Here is a 17,879-nt window from a genome sequence, read left to right on the forward strand (position 1 = left end):
ATAGTTGAGGTGGCAGACAGAATCTTTGGTTCTGTCGATCTGCCTTGGTTCTCACATCCTTTTCTTGGACTGAGAGGCCCTTGGGCCTACTGTCATTGTACACATGAGCATCTCATGATGTTCAAAGGAACTGCAAATCATCCCAACACTGGAGGAAACCCTAGCTCTGCTGGTCTCGCTGAGAAATGGCGCTATCCTGACTTTGGACAATTTGATGGAGTTTTCAAGAATATTCTTGATTTCAAGCTGTTTGCATTAAATTCTGTGACGTTAGAATCTAGCATAAGATGCAACTTCACTGTAATGTTTATCTTTAGAGGTTGACACAAAGAGCTTTAAAAACTCAAGGGTTACTCCAATAAAATAAACCCAGGATAGTCTGCTCGTGTGATGTGAGACGTCCCTGCATGCTTACAGAAGTAGAGCTTTGGAGGTGGCAGGGGTCTTTCTTACCTCCAACACTTCCTAACTGTGCCTGCAAATTGTCTCTCAAAGAACTCAGGCCCTGAGAGATGGGAAGTGACAGGCCAGGTCACCCCCCACAGCTGGCAATTCCATTTTTCTTGAAGTCTCAAGTTTCGCCTTAAAAATTCATTTTAATATTTCATTCAACTTCTTTATAAATTTATTTGTTATATGAAAATAACATTTTAGATTTCCCACCTACAAGGAATATGTTATGCCATCACCCCCTGACTTTATACTTCTCCTTTGCACGGTCCCAGGGGTGAGTGTACTTTAACGAGAGGAACATGGAAGTTCAGCTTCCTAAAAAAGTTCAGCTTTTATGAGACCGAAGAGAGGGGAAGGAACAAGCCCAAGGTCACAGACAAAATCAGTGACACAGGTGGGAAGAGAAGATTGCTGACATCGGACCTGGTGAGCTTCCTACAAGTGGCTGCTGTCTGCCAGCCCTTGGGACTGGCTACCCTTCTCTCATCTTCCCTCGGAGACCATATCCATCAGACCAGAAACTCACTTCATCAGGGACCGGAAGTCCAGCCACCCGTGACGCCTGTGATCAGACACCAGGAGCTTGGTTTTCAGAGTGGGGCACTCTGGAGCCACAGAATCCACCTCTGGGGCAAGGGTGTCTGTGGTCATGATGGCTTTGGCTTTAGACGCTTGCAGTCGGTAGAGAATGTCCTTTGCCTTCAACTGGATGGTCCCTGGCATGATGATGATCCCTGGTGATGAGAAAGGAACTGCTTATTTTGGTTTATTTATTTATTTTTTCTTTACAGCTGTGGGCTTTGGGCCTGGCTTGTCTGCACAGAAATCCTCTTAACCTCTTGTCCACAAACCAGCAGCACCAGCACAGCTGGGATGCACAGTCTCAGGTCCTGCGCCAAACCCAGTGCATCAGAATCTGCACTTTAACAAGTTTTCCAGGTGATTCCTGTGCACACTAAAATTTGAAAGCCTCATCCTAACATTTTTTACTCTTGATGGAGCCATCCTAAAAACAAGTGGACTCTGCTGGAGTCTCAACCTTACGCTGGGTCTGGGAGTGTAGACGTGCATGGGACAGTGTCCCCGACATCAGGACTAGCTGCATCCCGCCCCCATCTTTCCCCTCTAGCCCTTCCCTCTCTGCCAGTCCTTTGCTGCCATCGTGAATCTCCTCTTCCCCCTTTATTCCAAATCTAACCACATTGCCCTTTGATCTTTCCTGCCTCCCCTTCTGTCTCCATCACCAGCAATGAGTTCAAGCCTCTTTGTTCTCACTCAGCCTTCCATTCCCACCCCTCCACTGGATGCCCTTTTGTGAGTCTAGCTGCCACCCATCTCCCCACATTGTTACTTGCCTACATTCCATAAAGCATTGACTTTTTTCCCTTCCACATTTCTTCTCTGCACTAACGCCTGTGCCTTCCCTCCAGGAAAACACCACACTCTCCATTCGGGCATTGGAGGTGCTGCCTCCTCTTCATCTTTCTCTCCTGCCATGCTACTCTCTATTTCAAAGTGGCCATTCTCCATATAGGGTAGTCCTAACTCTAAGCCCTTACAAGTCCTATGTCCATGCGTGCAGTGCCCCTCCTTTGCTTCTAATTCTCTTTAATTCTGCTTACCCCAGAGGGCTCTGTGCAAGTCTTAGATTCTCCATGGACCATCTCTTAGCTCTACAGATGTCATAGGTTTTCATCTCTATGCTCCTCCTGCCATTGCTGTTAATGCTTGATTCCATGTGAGCTAGTTGAAATAATCAGCTATTTTATTTGTGAGAGAATATGAGAGGCAGAGAGAGAGAGGGGGGGGGAGAGAGAGAGAGAGAGAAGGACTATAGGATCAAAAGCATGACAGAGTGCTGTATGAGGATGGATGATAAAATGAAAGAGGCAATTAAAAAAAGAACCCATAAGTCCCATGCTGGTTCTAACTTTTGTAGATTAAAAATAGATAATTAAAAGGGGAAGGGATATCTCTACAGAAGAATTCTAACTAATACATATAGAAGAAATGGTAGAAACAGAAGATTCCCATAGAAAACCATGATAGTAACATTCAATCCTAGAATCATCAATGGATGCTCAAACCATGGTGTGAAAGACGTTTGGGGAACAGGAACAGTCCCAGTCCCACAAGTATTACACTGTGGATTACTTATCAATTACAAAGGAAAAAGGTGCCTTTACAAAGGAGAACTGGTGACCACCACCTTGCTCAAGTAGGAGGACAAACCAGCTTCATACACTCCCTGACGGGACCCACTCAGGAAGACTCAACACTGCCCTTGTAGCACTCCTGCCAGAAGCGGTTAAGCTGAATATAATCATGAGGAAAGAGTCAGAAATAGGAACTTTTCAGGAGCATTCTGCAAGACAACTCATTCAGACTCTTCAAAAATGTCATTGCCAGGCAGAAAAGGTTGGGGGACCATTCTAGAGAGTAAAGGATATTGAGGAGACACGACAACTGTATGCCATGCGGGATTCTCAAGTGAGTTTGGGATTTTAAGAAAAAAAATGTTTGTAAAGGACATTATTGGGGCAGTTCAAGGATTTTTAGTACGAATGTATATCAGCTAACCCTATTGTATCAATATTAGCATCAATATTAGTCTTCTTGTGTGATAACTCTGTTGTGATTATGTGAAAGGGAGCATTTTGGATCTTAGCAGATGCATGCTTCTGGGTTTGTGGGTGATCGCCTGCTGTTTATAGGTGTCACAGTGTCCGCAAGTGATGCTTACATGATTCAGTGAGAGAGAGAGAAAGAGTGAGCGAGTGCACTCAGTATGGAAAAGTGTTAACAACTGATGAATCTTTAGAAAGTGAGAATGTCCCAGACTGTGCAAGAGAGACTGCATGTGAGAGAGAGACGTATGAACATCGTGCTTGAGAGCGTGTGAATGCGGGAGTGTGGGGGAGAGAACAAGAAAGAGCAAGAGAATTTGTAAGGGAATCAAGGAGAAAGAGAAAGATTGCAAAGAAGAAAGAAGACAGGGGAAGAGGAAGCATTTTGTCTCCAATGAAACTGTTAATTCCCAGAGGGCAGGGAGCCTTGCTCGGTGCTCCCAGTGTAGGAGCTGAGGCTAGAGCTTCAGAGCCGTGTTGGTGCCAGGCTGGGTGCACAGCACCTAATATCCCAGGATGAACTGGCTCTAGGCCAGGCCTGAGGTCCGCTGGGGCCCCCTTTTGCCACTGACCTGCTCGGATGCAGCCCACAGTCGCCAGCCACCACTCAGGCACTTGAGGCAGAATCAAGGCCAGATGGTCTCCTTGCTGCAGGCCACAGGTCTGCGTGAAGACGTTGGCTGCACGACGAGTTAGCTCTGCCATCTCTTGGAAGCTCCATTTCAGTTCCTCTCCTTGGCTATTCACCCACCAAAAGGCTGGGTTTGCACTTCTCTTGCCCTCCTAGTGAAGATCATACACCATGTGTTACTTCCTGCTTCAAAGGAAAAGGACATTCTTTTGCCTAATCCACTGCCATGGTCACAGTCCATAGCTCAAGGCCTCAAATCCCATTTTAAAGCATTTACAGAACCAAGACAAACTGGAGAGTGCCGTGGGGTGCAGCAAGCTTCTCTGGCCTACCGTAGCCACCTCCCTCAACCAACATAATACCTTTATGTCTCTATTGGAGACTTAAAACTCCATTCCAACATGTGTCTGTCTTAGTCCCATATAAACAGTGGGTTCCTCTCTGTGCCTCAGTTTTACCATCTCTAAAATGGAGACAGTAATACCAACTAAAAGGTAGTAAAGTTTAAATGAGTTACTTAAATGAGTAAAGCATATAACAGTTCCTGGCACATAGTGGGTGCTCAAGAAATATTATTATTATCACCACAAACTAAAATTTAAAAGAATACATTAAGTGCTAATCTTTTTGAATTTTTCTTAAAAATTAAGATACTTCGACAGGTGAAAACAGCAAAACGGCAGACTGGGAAGCTCCACGCCCTTTTTCTCCCATGGTAACATCAAATAAACAACAACAGACTGACTGCAATAGCTTTGTGGGAGCTCTAGAAACCAGCCAAGGATTTGCAGCAGCCAAACAAATGCCCTAAACATGAGAAAGCCATACTCAAAATAGTAGGAAATTCTGTTACACTTTTGCTTGTCATTTTCCCACCCCCTCCCTGGTATGGTGCAGTGCAGTCAAGAGGAAGCCAATCAATTCCTAGCCCCTCTCTTGGACAGAAGGAGAAGAGTGCAACTTGTTTGCAATGTTCTGGCTTGTCCAGGGGCTGCCTGAGGGACAGATCAAATAGAAACAAAGGCATAGTTTGAATATCAGGTTGAAGGTCTCTGAAAGCAGGGGCAGGTGCTATGATATGTGAAAAACTTCAGACCCACAGGCACTTGGGGGCAAGAGACTATGGAAAGAGGAACACAGTAGAACATCTAAGGCCCTGAGAAGAAGCAGGGATGAGACTTTTAGAGAAATTAAGAAATTCAAAAGCAATTATGTATATGGGAAAATTGGGGGACAGGGAGGAAAACACACACACACAGGCCCAGGAAAGATAAATGCCAGAAAGGGCCTGAGATGACCTTAAGCATTAATACCAGAAAGATTGGTGAAAGTCTTCCCTTACATGGGGCTAGTTTGCAAAATCGAGAGAAATGGCCATTTTTTTTCAATTGTCTAACTTTCAATAAAATATCATAAGGCATAAAAGGAACAGGAAATCATAGTTCGTTAGAGGCCATCTCTGTTCTCACCACTCCATCACTGATGCCTCCTCACCTTCTCCATCTGAGCCCAGTAGTCTAGCACACAGCTTGCAAAGTTAAATTCCTCGGGCACATCATGGTCATTCCATCTTGCAGCTCCAGCGTCGGATGAAGACTGGCAGCGCAGTGGCCAAGGGGCAGGGTGGAAGCCATGGGAGGATTTGTGGATGGCCCCAAAGACCCGGAACCTTGTCAGCCACTGCATGGTGGAACAGTCCTCAGGAACCAGCTCAGAGTTCTAAAGTCACCACCTGCCTTGGGAAGAGATGCCTAATAGGTTGGTTACATAGCAGGGACTTTCTTCACAAAATAGATGCACGTTGCTGGTTAGTTGTTGGAGTTGCAGCTTTGTTTCAGCTCACCAGCATCTGGAAGGCACAACTCATTGGTTTAGGTAAGGATTTGTGGTCACAGCTAAGGAACCATGAGACAGAAAATGCTGAGGAGGGGCTGTAGCTACTATGCAAAGTTGGTACACATTCCCGGGAGGTCATCTCCTTCTTTGATACCACTGGGATCAAAGCCCAAGATGGCAGCCATGTGGCCATTCCGTTTGTGGTAAAAACTCACCATTTTGAAAGTTATGTGCCCAGCACTGTCCTTACTTTGTAGATCTTTTCCCCTGTCAAGCCCAATCATGTGGTTCCCATAGACATTGTCATATCTTTAGATGACCTTGCCCTCCAACAAAAGTGGACTGGTTAGGAGTTGAACAGTCATTTCCTATGACTTTTTTTATGACAAAGAATTTTTTATTTTTATTTTTTATTTTTACTTTTTGCCTGTACAGATAATTCAAGAAACAATAAGCTGCAACAAATAGAAGGGCTTCTTTCTTTGACATTAATTTCTTCAATAAGATCTAATTTCTTATACATGTGCAGGGAAAAAAAAACCACATTGCAAACTTTAAAGGGAAAATTATTGAGAGAAAATATTAAATGATACTTCAACATTTTATAACCTCTATATTCCATCAGGAATTATTGAAATTCTACTTATTAAAAAAAAACACTCCTCCACTAAAAAAGAATTTAATGGGTTCCATTATTATAGGTGTCCTCCTTAAAATATTAACTCACTGTTTTCCCCAAAGATAGTGGAAATAGCCCCTTAATAAGTGGCTAAAGACAAAAACAAAAGAGAGATATATAATGAGGAATTTTTATTAACCCTTTATTACAAGTTGAATTGTGTTCCCAAAATGCATATGGTGAAGTCCTAACTCTGATATTTCAGAATGTGACTGTATTTGGAGATTGGGTCTTTCCAAAGGTAATTAAGTTAAAGTGAGGTCATTAGGGTAGGCCCTAATCCAGTGGCTGGTGTCCTTATAGGAAGAGGAGATTAGGACATAGACATAGAGAGAAAGAGAATGCCATGTGAACATGCAACCAGCCATCTGTAAGCCAAGGAGAAAGGCCTCAGAAGAAACAACCTTAATCTTGAACTTCTAGTCTCCAAAACTGGGGAGAAAATAAATTTCTGTTGTTTAAGTCACCTGGTCTGTGATAATGTGCCATGGCAGCCCCAGCAAACTAAAATACCCTTCTTGACAAAAGTCTTAAAAAATGACATGGGTGTGGAGCACACCGTATGGGGGATGGACACGCTTGTAGCTCTGGCTTGGGCGAGGCAAAGGCATTACATGTAACCAAAATGTTTGTCCCCCCATAATATTCTGACATTAAAAAAACCCCAAAAGACAAAAAAAAAAAACAACAGAAAATGACTTTGGCATCATCTGATAACTGTGTTTCCAATGCTAATTTAATCTTCATCGCATAAGAGGGCCAAACCCAGTGCCTAGCTGACGAGCACTGCCGTAGCTGAGAGCCTGGCCTTAGGAGTCCAACAGCACAGATTTAAATTCCTTTAATTCACCACCTACATAACTTCGGGCAATTTACTTAACTTATAAATTTACTTCCCTGTAAAACACGAAAATATTGGCAACATCTATCACCTAGAGTTGTGGTGACGAATGAATAACATCCTACATGAAGCATTTAGCACAGACCCAGCACAGAGAAGGTACTCTAGAAATAAGAGCTCCCATTAGTGAACACTGTCTGGGAAAACTTTCATTGTGTAATTAAGCCTGATAAAAAGAAATGGCTCCCTAACCTTCTAATTAGAGCCTAAAGGAAAGGAATGAGGATAAATTCTTGAATATAGACATCATAGGGTCCAGGTTTTGCACTGATATGTGTAAATATATAAGAACCTGATCTCACAGTGTTGAGAGGACTGAAATTCAGAGATATCGGTATGTCTATCTCTTTTATAGTTATATCTATTTCTATACCTATATCTACATTAATATCTATAATTATACCTATATTTATCACTATCTCTTGCAACATATCTATATCCATATTGATATTGACATCTATATCAATGACTACATCTACACTATAGTCATGTGCTGCATAACATTTGGCCAATGATGGACCACATATACAATGGTGGTCCCATAAGTTGATAATACTGCATTTGTACTGTATGTTTTCCAAGTATAAATATGTTTAGACACACAGATACTGCAGCTGCAGATTGAGAGCAAGGTTGCCTGTTCAGGGACCCACTAGGAGACATGCTCATCTGTACTACCAGAGACAGGCCTGAAGATTTCAGTCTCAGCTTTAGCAACCCTGCAGCTTGGTTCCAGCCTCTCTCACCTGTGGACTGGGGTGGTATCGCCTGTCCAAGGACTCACTCAGTGACCCAGCAAGAGCTCTCCCAGGGACCTGTAGGAAGTTATACCCCTCTGCAAACCAGTAAAGGCTTGTTGTCTTTATACCCTGAAATAGATCCTCATTCCAGCACTAGCCCTTTGGACCAAGGTTCTGGAGACAGTGTAATCTACTCAAGGATCAGACTGGATCCAAGCCTGCTAGAGCCTCTGGTAGCAGGCCCACCCACTGTGAACTCCACTGTGGACTGAGCAGCAGCCACGTGACCTGGCTTCAAAGGTATTTGACTGTGATCCCAGAGGCAATACCAACTGCCCAGGAACCTAACAGACTTTAACTTGCCAAAACCAGTTTGTAAGAGCTGGAAGAGGAATTTGCTTTTTCAAATGCACAGACACCAATGCAAGGGTACATGAATAACAAAAAAATCAGACAAGCATGACACCACCAAAGAAAACTAATAAAGCTCCAGCAACTTACCACAAAGAATTGGAGATCTATTAATTGCCTGAAGGGAAATTCAAAATAATCGTCTTAAAGAAGGTCAATGAGATACAAGAAAACACATATAGACAATGAAATGAAATTAAGAAAACAATGCATAGAAGCTTTTCCTCTAAAAGCAGGAATAAGACAAGAATGCCCACTCTTACCACTTCTATTCAACATAGAAGTTCTAGCCAGAGCAGTTAGGCCAAAGAAACAAATAAAAGACATCTACTTTAGAAAGGATGAAGTAATTGTCTCTGCTTGCAAATGACATAATCTTATATATAGAAAACCCTAAAGACTCCACCAAAAACCTGTTAGAACAAATAGTAAATTTTTAGGATACAATTTCAACATACAAATTTTAGTAGTCTTTCTATACTCTTAACAATGAATCATCTTGAAAAAGAAATCAAGAAAACAATTCCATTTACAATGGGGGGGGGGGAAGGATAACCACTTAGGAATAAATTTAACCAAGGAGGTGAAAGACCTGTATACTTCAAACTCTAAAACATGATGAAAGAAATTTAAGAAGACACAAATAAGTGGAAGGATATCCTGTGTTCATGGATTGGAAGAATTAATATCATTAAAATGTTCATACTACCTGAAGCAGTCTGCAGACCTCTGACCTTGACCAAAAAGAGCAAAGTTGGAGAGATTACATTACCTGACTTCAAAATATACTATAAAGCTATAGTAATCAAAAAAGCATGGTACTCACTTTTAAAAAGGCACATCCACCAATGGAACAGAATAGAGCCCAGAAATATATCCATGCATTTATAGTCAGTTGGTTTTTGACAAAGGTGCTCAGAATACACAGTGGGGAAAGGATAGTCTCCTCAAAAAATATTATTGGGAAAACTGGATATGCACTTGTGGAAGAATGAAATTGGACGCATTATCTCATACCATATACAAAAATCTACTCAAGATAGATTATAGATTTAAACAAAGACCTGAAACCATAAAAGTACTGGAAGAAAACATAGGACAAAAATCTCCATGACACTGGTTTAGGTAATAATTTTTTGGATATGAACCCAAAAGCACAGGTAACAAAAGCAGAAATAGACAAATGAGATTACATCAAATTAAAGAGTTTCTGCCTAGCCAAGGAAACAGTCAACAGAATGAAGTACAATCTATGTGATGGGAGAAAATATTTGCAAACCATACATCTGACAAAGAGTTAATATCTAATACATACATATGTAGTATATTGGATATATATATGTGTGTGTGTGTATATATTTATATAGAAAACTCAACTCAATAGTAAGAGACAAATAATCCAATTAAAATGGGCAAAGGATGTGAACTGACATTTATAAAAAAGACGTACAAATGGCCAACAGATATATAAAAAATGTTCAAAATCATTAATCATCAGAGACACACAAATTAAAACCACAATGAGATATCATCTCATACCTCTTAGAATTGCTATTATCAAAAGTGTTGGAGATGATATGGAGAAAAAGGAACACTTTTAAAGAGTATAAGGATATACTGTTGGTGGGGATTTAAATTATGATAGTGAGCCATTACAGAAAACAGTATGGACGTTCCTCAAAAAATTAAAAATGGAACTACCATATGAAACAGCAATCCCTCTACTGGGATATCCAAAGGAAATAAAATCAGTATGTTGGAAAGATATCTGCACTTGCATGTTCACTGTGTGGCGCTATGCATAATAGCCAAGATGTGGAATCAGCCTAAGTGACCATCAGTGGATGAATGGATAAAGAAAATATGATATATATACACAACAGAATACTATTCAGCCTTAAAAAAAGAAGAAATCCTGATATTTGCAACAACATGAATGAACTCGGGGGACATTATGCTCTTCTGTAATTGCTCACTGCTCAGGAGTCACACAGCTGATGGCCATAAAGATTCTTAGCTTTCTTCATTGCTCTCGTAGAGCAATGACCTCTGTGAAACCTAAGGCTAGCCTTTGAGATATCTTTCAGACTCTTTAGTCCAGTGGATCAACTGACCCAGCCAGACCAGTAGCTCGTACCAAGGAACCAACCCAACTGGTCATGTTACCTGGGAACAGACTCAGCACAAGAAGACAATTTCTGTTTCCCGACTCTATGAGTTCATCCTCAGGCAGTCAGCAGATGCAATTCCCAAGCCCTTTGACCACCAAACTAGCTACAAAGACCCTGGCCCCAGATTCTTGGGGAGATGGATTTGAGAAATTCCTCCCATCTCCTCATGTGGTGCTGTGCGATATTAAACTCTTTCTGCACTGTAACCGCTGTTGTCCTAGTGTATTGGCTTCCCCTTGAGCAGTGGGCAATGAACCTGGTTGGGTGGTAGCATTGACACCCTGGCCCCTCAAATCAATTGGGGGATGGATGCTTCACGTAGCCCCAGGGGGCTCTGTTGCTCTTATCCCAGAACCCTCTTCTTTTTAGGGTGCTCAGCCCCTGGATGGATGTGGCAGATGGAAAGGCACCCCAAAATGGGTAGAAAAAAGTGACCGAAAAAGGTCCTGATTCATCAAAAAGCTCATCTTTGTTTCTGTCTGTGAATACCCTGCTCTCCTGACCAAACCTCCCTTCTCAGCTCATTTCTCCTCTCCACACCCTCTCCTGTGGGCAGACAGCCTCTCTTGGTGTCCTGATCAAAAGTAGCTAAAATGAAGCAAGAGGTTATTTCTGTTCATAGTCCACACAGCTTGTTTGCGGTGCCCGGGCTGACTACCCCTGGACTGACCAGCCAGCTTTGTTCTCTTGCCTGCCCCTGCTGCTTAAACATTCACCCTTTTGGTTGTTTACTTGGACCCTGTTAGGTGCTTCCACAGGCATTATCTGCTCGAATCTCTACTGCAGTCTTACAGCGATGTTGGATCACTCCTATTTCCTGGATAAGGTAAATGAAGCTCAGAGCAGGCAGGGCAGGAGTAACAGAATTAGAACTCAAACTCATAGGCTTCGACTCCAATAGATGCTTTCCCCACTGACCCTTGGCTCCTTCCTTTTGGGTAAGATGACACTCAGCATTTGCCTGCTTGCTGAGTTCTCCTCATGGTTCCATTCTCCCCTTCTTCTCCCCCTACTCACATGTTTCTCAAGCTCCAGTCATCCGTAACTCACCTGCATGTATTTATTTATTTACTTATGTGTTTACTATAACCATACACTATTTTACCTCTCTCCTTACTTACTCAATAGCTTCTTATGTTGCTTTCCTTAAAAATTTCTCATGGAAAAAAATGGGAAAAAAGTTTTAATGGAAAAATCTATTAATGGAAATAAAACTCTAAATCCCTACTATTTAGATTTAAAAAACAAGCTACAAGTGTGCCCATCCCCAGACAGGGCACTCTGCACCTGTTAGTTATGAATTTATCCTTCCTCTCCATCACCCCCCACCTGCCCAGCACCCGATGAATATTACTTCCACGTGAGCACCTAAGTGTTGCTGAAATTTTAAAAGAGAACATAAATTAAAACAATGCAAAACAGACAGAAAACCATTAACAAAATAGCAATAGTTAGTCCTTAACTATAAATAATTGTGTTATATGTACATAGATTAAACTCACTAATACAAAGATTCAGTGTTTCAATGGATAGAAAACCAAGATCCAACTATTTGCTATCTACAAGAAACCCACTTTAGATTTAATAGATGGAAGGAAATAAAGATTTGAGCAGAAATTCTTCATTTAAGAAGAAATGAAGTTGTATGCCTCAAATATATATAACGTTTATTTCTCAATACCACCTCAATAAAGCTGGAAAAAAATCAAATTTTACACGCCACAAACAGATGAAACTAAAAGTGAACACAATGAACCACAAATGTTGGGGTTATTGTTTCCCATGTGAGTCTTGTTGCCTGCCAAGTATGTGAGACGACTCCTCTGTTCTCTTTTTGGTAAAGGCGAGACTAAGGTTGTATCAGATACTTTATTGCTATGACAATGTCGCATAACAAACAACTCTGAAATCTCAGTGGCTCACACCAGCTCATTCATTTCCCTCTCACCAGTCTGCAGGTAAGCTATAGGTGGGGTTTCAGTCTGCTCTGCGACGCTTTCAGTTTGAGACCCCCTGACTCACCAGGGCATGCTACCCCCGTGAAGATAGCAGACACACCACACATCAAGTCGAACCATAAGCATGTTTAAAAATTCTGCTTGCAATTTATACTCTCTAACACTCTAGTGGCCAAAACAAGCTAGGCTCAAGCCCAGCCTCCTCGGAACAGAGAACTGCTTTCCTCCCTTGGAGTGGGGTATGGAGCAAGTAAAGAGTGAATATTTGCTGCATAAAAAATATTCTCCACCACAAAGGAGAGGAAGACACAGAAGTAGCAAATGAAAGTTTCAACTGACTCAATTGAAGAGGACTGGACTAATCTCCATTCACGTCCTGGTAGTTAGCTCACTGCCATCCTGAACAAAATCAGAGTCCGTGTAGCGAGAAACAAGGTTGCATGCAGGTCGTTGTTGGGGTTGGCTGCTGGGTGGGAGAAAGGAGAGTTGGGGACAGGTGTTTAAGTCCCTCCTTCACAAGTCACCAACCTGATTCTGTATCTCTTCTTTTGCTCCTTCTCCACATTCATTTTTATTTCAAGAGTGGACTACACTAGCTTCTCCCATTTCTTTCCATGTCTCCCTGGTAAACCCACAACCATCAGTCTTCTACCCACAGTTAATCAACTGAACTGTTTTTTTCCTCTTTTGATAACTCTAATGTTCTTTCTCCCAAATGCAATGGATCCTTTTCATTAGTTCTTACCTGTGGTTTTTCATGGCAATGCTAATAATTCCTCTTGAATTATTGCCTTCCATCTTTCTGTTATCACCCTGGCCTTTTCTGAATCTTTGCAGTAAATATTGTCCGTGAAATCCTCTTCCTCTGTCTACCCTTTAAATATGATTGTTCTTAACAGACCCATCCTTGGCCAACAGTTCCTCCCATTTCATATGCAATGTTTGCCCACCTCATTCTCTCCCTGTGTGTAGGTAATTCCCTAAAACACATTTAAAACCTTGACCTCTGTCTGGTTTCAAGCTAAATATCTAACTGATCACTAAGTAAATTTACTAAATGAGTATTAGTTTTACATTGGAACTCTAAGTTACAAAGGAACTCAGTTCCCACCTCCAAACCTGTTCAACTCAGACAGCCTTAAATGACAGACTCAAGTTTATGTAATGAAACCTAGACATCATCTTTCAATTACCCCATCTCCCACATTTAGTCATTCCGTCTCCAATTGTAGGAAGAAGGAATTCTCCTTCTAAGCAGTTCTCAAATTCCCCTTTAATGTAATCAATATTCAGCTACCAGGGTAATCATTTCAAAATACATAGTTGACTGAGTTCATTACTCTCCTTAAAATACTTTCATGGCTCATCTTTCCTTCCAGATGAATTCCAAACTCTTTATCATGTGGTAAAATGACCACTGGCTCTGTCATTCTACAAGTTGAACCTGATCCTAAGATGGAATGTAAAGAAGGTGACTTCCTTTCTCTCCAGGATACTAAAGTGTAAGTTCTCTGGCTGTTCTTGGCAGTGCTAATCAATTCTGCAGTGACGGTAGGACACAGAGCATAAATTGCTGGTAGGAATAAGAACTGAGAATACCAGGCACAAAAATTCAGTAGGAGGAACCAGTCCTTGGTTCCGTTCTCCCCAAAGCCCCATGGTCTGTCTCCCAGGAGGTCACTATGTTGATGCTGAACTTAGTGCAGACAACACATTGGCACAGCTCACACGACAACCCACAACTCCTGGGCTCCAGCAGCCCTCTTGCCTCAGCCTCCCGAGTACCTGGGACTGCAGGTACATGCCACCACACCTGGCCTCTGTTACCACTCTTAGCAGTTGTTTGCACTGTTTGCTCCCAGACCTTAGCTTTTCTGCTCTTATTATACTACAGAATTAATAGAAAAGCAAAACACTTCTTCAGTCTGTCTTGCTGTCAAAGCGCAAAACTAAAAGGAGACTGACAGGTGCTCAGCCTTCAGCCTGGGTCCCAGGATGATAAAACAGGTGGAGTTGAGCTGAGCCCAGCATGGCTACTGCCAACACATGGACCCATAAATAGGGTTACAAGCTATAGAGATGTTAGGATGTTTGCAACTGTAGCAAATGATGACGAATACAAGTAGCATCTACTTTTCTAAGCTGAATCTTGACTGATACATCTTATATACTATGCACCAAGAGCACAGGGCCTATCACCATACTTCAGAAATTATAGCTGTTGCAATTGTTCCCGTTTACATTCCTTGCAGGGAGTATAGTTTCAAGGCTGTGTAGACTGGTTTTGATATCTGCTATGTGCACCCTGATGAGGTTGTAGAATTTAAGTCTAATGATTTTTGATTTAAGGAATTCACTCAGCAGTCCAGCCAATTTGTTAATTTCCATGCCCTTTTGTTTAGGAAGCAGTAGCCACAATGCTCAAGGTGTCTGACAATTCTGTCTCCTCTTTTATTTTCTATAGAATAAGAAGTCGGTATTCTATAGAATACCATCAGCTCCTGGGCATGAATGTCTATTGCCTTTGCACCCACTGGTCCCTTTCTTTTTCCATAACTGGCTCTTTCTCATTCTTCTAGCCTCAACTCCTCTGAGACATCTCCTTGCCTGACAACCACCCAGGTTCTTCCAACCACCCTTCTCCCAACCACCCCAGTCCCTCACTTTCTCTGTGCTAACGGTGCCTTTCTCTCTGCCCAGTGCCTCCTCACTGAGACCTGGCAGACACTCCATTTCACAGTGCCCAGGAATTGCAGATTGCTTTTCTCTGGGGATTGGCACTCTCTCACTGGTCATAACTCCTAAAGATTGGTGAGTGTCATCGTGGGGCATGACCCCATCAGTCCATTCCTTGCAACAGTGCTCACCTGTTGAGTCCTTTCAGGATTTCTCTCTGGGGAGAGCTTGGTCCACCCTCGGATGTCCAGCAAAGAGCCCAGATTCCCCTGCAGTCCTGGAGGAGAGCACAGCTAACCAAGCAGACAGCTCCAGATTCCCTGCAGCCTTGAAGGGGAGCCGAGATAATCATTAACAGTGGATAACCCTGGAGTCTTATGGGGTAACAGCAGTCCTCCTAGCCAAGTTCACAGGCTGCACAGCCCTAGAGCCCTGGGAGCCAACAGGACCTGCTCTTTCAATCCAAGAGGCTGAAAGCAGGTTCATGGCCGGGACTGACAGCGAGTTATTCCTCCAGCTAGAGAGAGAGAAATGGAGCTCCAGTGGACTTGCCGAACTCTCTCACCTCCTTTAATCCTTCCCTTCACTTGCTTCCAGCACACCCCATTGGCCTGGCTTTCCTCTCACTCCCAGTCTCTTCTGCTGACCCCTCATCATCTCCTTTATCCACACTCACTCCGCACATGAGCTTGCCCACTGCCGTGGCTTGGCCATCGCCTGCCTTGCCAGGGACCCCGCACGTGTGTCTGCAGCCTGCATCTCTCTCCTGCATCCTCACCTGCTTGGCTTCTCCTCCTGGATGTCCAACAGGCCCCTGGACCACGCATAATCCAATGCTGAGCACCTGCTACTTCCCCTCCCTGCAAATCTTCCCCCTGTAGCCACCTTCTCATCCATCTTAGCAAACGGCAACCTGTTCTTTTAGGTCTTCCAGCATCAAAGCTTGGAGTCTCTGACTCTTTTCTTTCACACCTGGATCTGGAAATCCCCCAGATCCACTTGCGAGTTATATCCAGGCTCTGACCCATTCTCTGCCCTGATCCAAACTACCATCTTCTCTCCTCACGCAGGTGTTTCATGCCTTAATGACAGGTCTCCCTCCTGCCCTCATCCCCTGTGATCTATTCTCAATGCAGCAGCCAGAGTGAATCAGATTTGAATCTGAGATCAGATGGTGGACTCCTCTGAGTAAAATCCTGAGTCCTTGCTCTCATCTACAAAGCCATTACCTCAGTGCCCTCTTCTCCAAAAACTCTTTCTCTTGCTTATTCTGCTCCGGTCACATGGACATCCTTGCTGTTCCACCGGCGTGTCAGACACACCCCTGCCTCAGGGCCTTTGCACTTGCTGTTTCCACTGCCTGAAATTCTCTTCTCCTAAACATTCAAATGATGAGCCTCCTTGCTGCCTTGGACTCCTATAAAAAGTCATCTCGGTGATTCCTTTTCTGCCGACCTGTTCTCATATCACAGCCTCTGCCTTCCTTGGCACTCTTCTCTGTGCATGTAAGTGTCTCCCTCCCCGCGTGTGTTTTGCTCAGCGTTCCTCTCCCCCGTGTACCTCACAAGCTCTCCGAGGGCAGGGATTTTTATGTTTGGTTGCTCTTATTTCCCAATTATAAATCAGTGTCTTGTACATCTCAGGGAGTTCAATAAGTATTAATATCTGCTGAATAAATTGTCCCTCTCCATCCTCAGAACAATTCTAGGAAACAGAGATTACTTTTTTATTTTATTTTATTTTTTTGAGACAGAGTCTTGCTTTGTTGCCCAGGCTAGAGTGAGTGCTGTGGTGTCAGCCTAGCTCACAGCAACCTCAGACTCCTGGGCTCAAGCGATCCTTCTGCCTCAGCCTCCCGAGTAGCTGGGACTACAGGCATGCGCCACCATGCCTGGCTAATTTTTTCTATATATATTAGTTGGCCAATTAATTTCTTTCTATTTATAGTAGAGACGGGGTCTCTCTCTCTTGCTCAGGCTGGTTTTGAACTCCTGACCTCGAGCAATCCGCCCGTCTCGGTCCCCCAGAGTGCTAGGATTACAGGCGTGAGCCACCGCACCCGGCCCAGAGATTACTTTTAACTCCCTGAAGAGATGAGGAAACTGAGGCTCAAAAACATTAATCCCCAAATCCAACGGCCAGTGGAAAGCAGAGCTAACATCTAAATGTCTGTTTTAGCTCCCACTCTGCATTGTTTTTACTGGGTTTTTTTCCCCAGCACTCCATGGAAAGCTCAGGAATCTCAGCAATGCAGCAGCGTAAGCTCAGGTTGGACTGAGGCCTGCCCCGCCCCCACGTGATCTGGGTAATGATTTTCCCTCTTCATCCACCACCAGAGCCACCTCAAGCTTCTCAGTTTCATTCTAATGCTCGTTCCGTTTTCCATGGCCACGAGATATTCAGGGAAGCGGTGAGTGAGTGTATGGGCCTGGGATGAAATACCAGACAGAAATCCACACGCTCACAGTCTGCAGATCTTGATGAGGTGCCAGCATTTCACAAAGGGGGGGAAGACAGCCTCTTCAAAAAATATTTTTGGGAAAACTGGATTTACTCACATGGAAGAGTGAACTTGAACCATTACATCACACCATGTACACAAATCACCCCAAAAGGGAATGGAGGAAAGACATAAACATAAAACCTGAAACTGTGAACATATTAGAAGAAAACATAGGGAAAAAAAGGTTCTTGACATTGGTCTGGGGAATTATTTTTTGGATATGACCCCAAAAGCACAGGCAACAAAAGCAAAAATCCACAAATAGTACTTCATCAAACTAAAAACCTTCTGCA

The 17,879-nt window shown here is 43.1% G+C and overlaps 1 protein-coding gene across 5 annotated transcripts in view; it reads right to left on the minus strand.

Moving 5' to 3' along the window:
• Window positions 1-16,910, minus strand: part of ACSM1 (acyl-CoA synthetase medium chain family member 1) — a 34,611-nt gene extending 17,701 nt beyond the window's left edge. For 2 of the 5 annotated variants that reach the window (XM_075995129.1, XM_020281503.2), the window contains exons 1-3: window positions 5,206-16,910; window positions 3,653-3,863; window positions 980-1,187 (exon numbers count right to left, since the gene is read on the minus strand). In XM_075995129.1, the coding sequence (XP_075851244.1) occupies window positions 980-1,187; window positions 3,653-3,863; window positions 5,206-5,397 (611 nt within the window). In that variant the 5' untranslated portion in view covers window positions 5,398-16,910. The remainder of the gene's footprint in view (window positions 1-979; window positions 1,188-3,652; window positions 3,864-5,205) is intronic. The other 3 variants (XM_020281502.2, XM_020281501.2, XM_012736091.3) reach the window with 3 other exon arrangements.
• Window positions 16,911-17,879: the final 969 nt, after the last annotated feature.

The sequence above is a fragment of the Microcebus murinus genome, chromosome 19 (genome assembly GCF_040939455.1).
Source record: "Microcebus murinus isolate Inina chromosome 19, M.murinus_Inina_mat1.0, whole genome shotgun sequence".
Taxonomy (NCBI): domain Eukaryota; kingdom Metazoa; phylum Chordata; class Mammalia; order Primates; family Cheirogaleidae; genus Microcebus; species Microcebus murinus.